Below are 3,212 nucleotides of genomic sequence, written 5' to 3'. Positions count from 1 at the left end.
TGGGCTGACAGCTAGCTCAGAGCCTGGAGCCTGCTTCCGGTTCTGTGTCTCCTTCTCTCTCTGCCCCTCCCCCTTTCATGCCTGTCTCTCTCTGTATCAAAAATAAATAAAACGAAACAAAACAAAAACCATATATTGCCAGGCTGCACTCCCAGAGTTTCTGGTTCAGTAGATCTAGGATGGAGTCTAAGAATTTGTATGTGTAACAAGTTCTCAGGTGATGCTGATGCTGCTGGTCCAGGGACCACACACTTCGGCGGGGGGTGGGGGTGGGGGTGGGGGCTAGTGGGGTAGTTAACATGCAGGCTCTGGAATCAAAATTCCTGGGTTCAGGGGCACCTGGGTGGCTCAGTCAGTTAAGTGTCCAACTTTGGCTCAGGTCATGATCTCACATTTCATGAGTTCGAGCCTCGCATCAGGCTCTGTGCTGACAGCTCAGAGCCTGGAGCCTGCTTCAGATTCTGTGTCTCTCTCTTTCTCTCTGCCCCTCCCCTGCTTGCTTTTGGTCTCTCTCTCAGAATAAAGACAAAAAAAAAATTTTTTAAGTTTCCGGGTTCAAAGGCTAGCCCATCACTCCTATACTGGAGACTCTAGAGCAAGTTAACTTCTTTGTCCACCTTAGCATCTCATCTGTTTATAAGAAAATGAGTATAGGAGTTGCCCCTGCTTCATGGTGCCGTTTTGAGGGTAGACAAGATAATGCACGGAAAGCACAGACTGCTACATGCAAGTGCTCACTGATTTCGGTTGTTGCCAGTGTTAGTCTCCAGATGAGCTGTTCTCAGGCTGAGGTTTTCCTGATGCACTTGCCCACACAGAGACCCTCTGGTCTTCCGGGGTGCTGGTGTTCTGCAAGGTTTATGGGGGCTCAACCATTCGGACCTTACCACAGGCCATTGGTCCTGAAAGCACCTGCACATGGAATCCTCACTTTTGAGTCTTTCTCAGAGTTGGGTATTCAGAAGCTGCTATTGCTGCCACTGAGTCCTCTGGCCGCAGCCTACGCATCCATGTGAACATTTTTATCAGTCCCCTAGTTGTGCTTTTGTGCTCAGTGACCACAAGACAAATAAACAGGGACCAGAGAATCTTGCCTGCTATTCCAAGCACTAAGTTTTATATTGGCTGAAATTGGATGCGTGAGGTTAGACTCCCTATCCGGCTTGGGCTTCCAGAGCCACGGTGGCTGTTAGATATTTTGTACAAGTTCTTCTTCCTCTGTCCTCCCTTATCATTTCTAAAATTAAATTTAAAAAAAAATCAAGGAAAAGTCAGAAGAGTTCAATTGCTAGACTTGCTTTTTGTTTTTATTATCAACAATCAAGTTAATGGTACACTCTTGGAAAACTATATGCACATGTAGAAATATTTCCCTTTTAAATAGAAGCATTCATTATAACACATATAAATAAATTCGAAAATCTGAAACATAACTTATGACGCTTATGTTCACAAACATAGTCCAACAAGAAGAAAAAAGAAATCAGACAGACATGCACCTGATAACAAAAATATATACCATTGTCTGAACCTTGGTCTCTCTAAACACAAAGGAATTGAACCCGTGAGAACCTTATTACTCCATAAAGACACGCCATAGAGACTACAAGAAGAGAAAAACATTATACGGTCACGTAGAGGAGACGGTCTGTACTGATATTAACACGATACAATTGAGTCACAGAACACAGTTGTAGGAAGACACGGAAAAAGTTAAAGCCTCAACATTCAACTAATATCTATAGCTTGTGCCTTTTCAAATAAAAACAAAAACAAAAACAAAAAACAAATCCCAATAGAGATGTCTAATCTGCTTGAAGAATGGAATCATCAATATACAGTCCATCCACCATACAGGATGTGAGTCCATTTCGTATCAAACAGAAATGCAAACCGAGACACTTTTGCAAACTTGTGTGCACGCCTTTCTTTTCTCGGTAGATTTCTCTGCAGCCAGTTGCGTGGACTGCAATTGACTCTAATCCAAAGCAGTGCCAAAAAGTTCGGTAAAAGCTGGTGGAAGAAGAAAATGCCGGTGGGGGCTGGGGGGTGGTGACAGGAGAGAAAAAAAGGGAAGAGTTGCGAAATATGAGACCGTTCGCAGAGTTTGCGGATGAAAAGGCATCTCATGTATAGGGCATCTTTCAGGGCCGAGTGGCTGCAGAGATTCAGGGTTGGGAGTTGTAACTGTGTGGGGTTCGGACGCGCTAATGGCAGGATGGTGCGGGCAAGGTGGGACAGGCAGGCGGGAGCGAGGAAGTCGCCTTGGCCGTGGGGACAGTCTGCATGAGTCGTCGCCTCAGCAACCCGAACCCAAGGACACGAGGGGAAGGGGGGCTGGAAGGCACCCCTACTTTCCCTTGAGGAGGAGCCCCAAGGGAATCTGTGCTGTCGGGAGGGAGCGAATTTAGGGGTTCACAAGACAGAGCCCTCAGACGGTGCTAGCTTCAGCCTCCCTTCTTCCCCGCCTTACTTGTTTTCCCTTGGATTTTAAAGCTTTTCCGGATCGTTTGCTTGTTTTTAAAGTGATCGCTGCCTTCCTTTTTTTTTTTTTTTTTTTTTTTTAATTTGAGGATTTTGTTTATTTTTCTCTTTTCCTAAGCAAGTCACTGAGTCGGTTGTGGATCCCCCACCCCCATCTCTCCCTGTCACCTGCTCGGGCCACAGACACATTCCCCGAGACAGACATACACCGACACGCAGACACAGCCCCCCTGAGAGTGCCCCCGAGTCCGGGCCGCGCTGCACACACCCCCCGGTCTGCAGGCGAAGCCCCGGCCGGTCTGCGCGGCCCTGACGCAGGTGCCAAGCCAGGGAAGTTTTTAGTTTAGTTTTGTTTGGGGGTTCACGATAGGGGTAGGAGTGGGGTTGAAATGGGGGCGCCGTTTTCTCTTTATTCTTATCGCGATAACTTCGGGCTCTTGGTGAAAAGCCGCGGCAGCAGCGACGACAATAGGCTTGGGCCTACCCGCTCGCCCGCTCGCCCGCCGGGACCCGACTCGCCCGCCGCCGCCGCCGCCGCAGGATCCCAGATCAGAACATACTGCTCTTCACTAAGGCGGCTTTGGCACCGTTGGGTCTTTGGAGCGAAGATAGGACACTGGCGAAGGGACCCCCGAGAGAATCCGGGATGGAGGTGATGGGCCCGGGGCCGGGAGCCCAGCCTTGTCCAGGGCCCCCGGCCGCAGCCAGGCCCCCTGCCGCCGCCGCCG

At 49.1% G+C, this 3,212-nt stretch overlaps 1 protein-coding gene across 1 annotated transcript in view; it reads right to left on the bottom strand.

The window, feature by feature from the left end:
- Positions 1–1,280: 1,280 nt before the first annotated feature.
- The window catches only part of PHOX2B (paired like homeobox 2B), a 4,540-nt gene continuing 2,608 nt past the window's right edge, over positions 1,281–3,212 (bottom strand). The window contains 1 exon segment of the mRNA XM_029932163.1: positions 1,281–3,212. This exon segment is cut by the window's right edge and continues 101 nt beyond it. Coding sequence (XP_029788023.1) covers positions 3,034–3,212 — 179 coding nt within the window. The 3' untranslated portion in view covers positions 1,281–3,033.

Source organism: Suricata suricatta, chromosome 1, assembly GCF_006229205.1.
Source record: "Suricata suricatta isolate VVHF042 chromosome 1, meerkat_22Aug2017_6uvM2_HiC, whole genome shotgun sequence".
Taxonomy (NCBI): domain Eukaryota; kingdom Metazoa; phylum Chordata; class Mammalia; order Carnivora; family Herpestidae; genus Suricata; species Suricata suricatta.
Note: the sequence above shows the minus strand (reverse complement) of the source record. Positions and strands in the feature narration are given on the sequence as shown.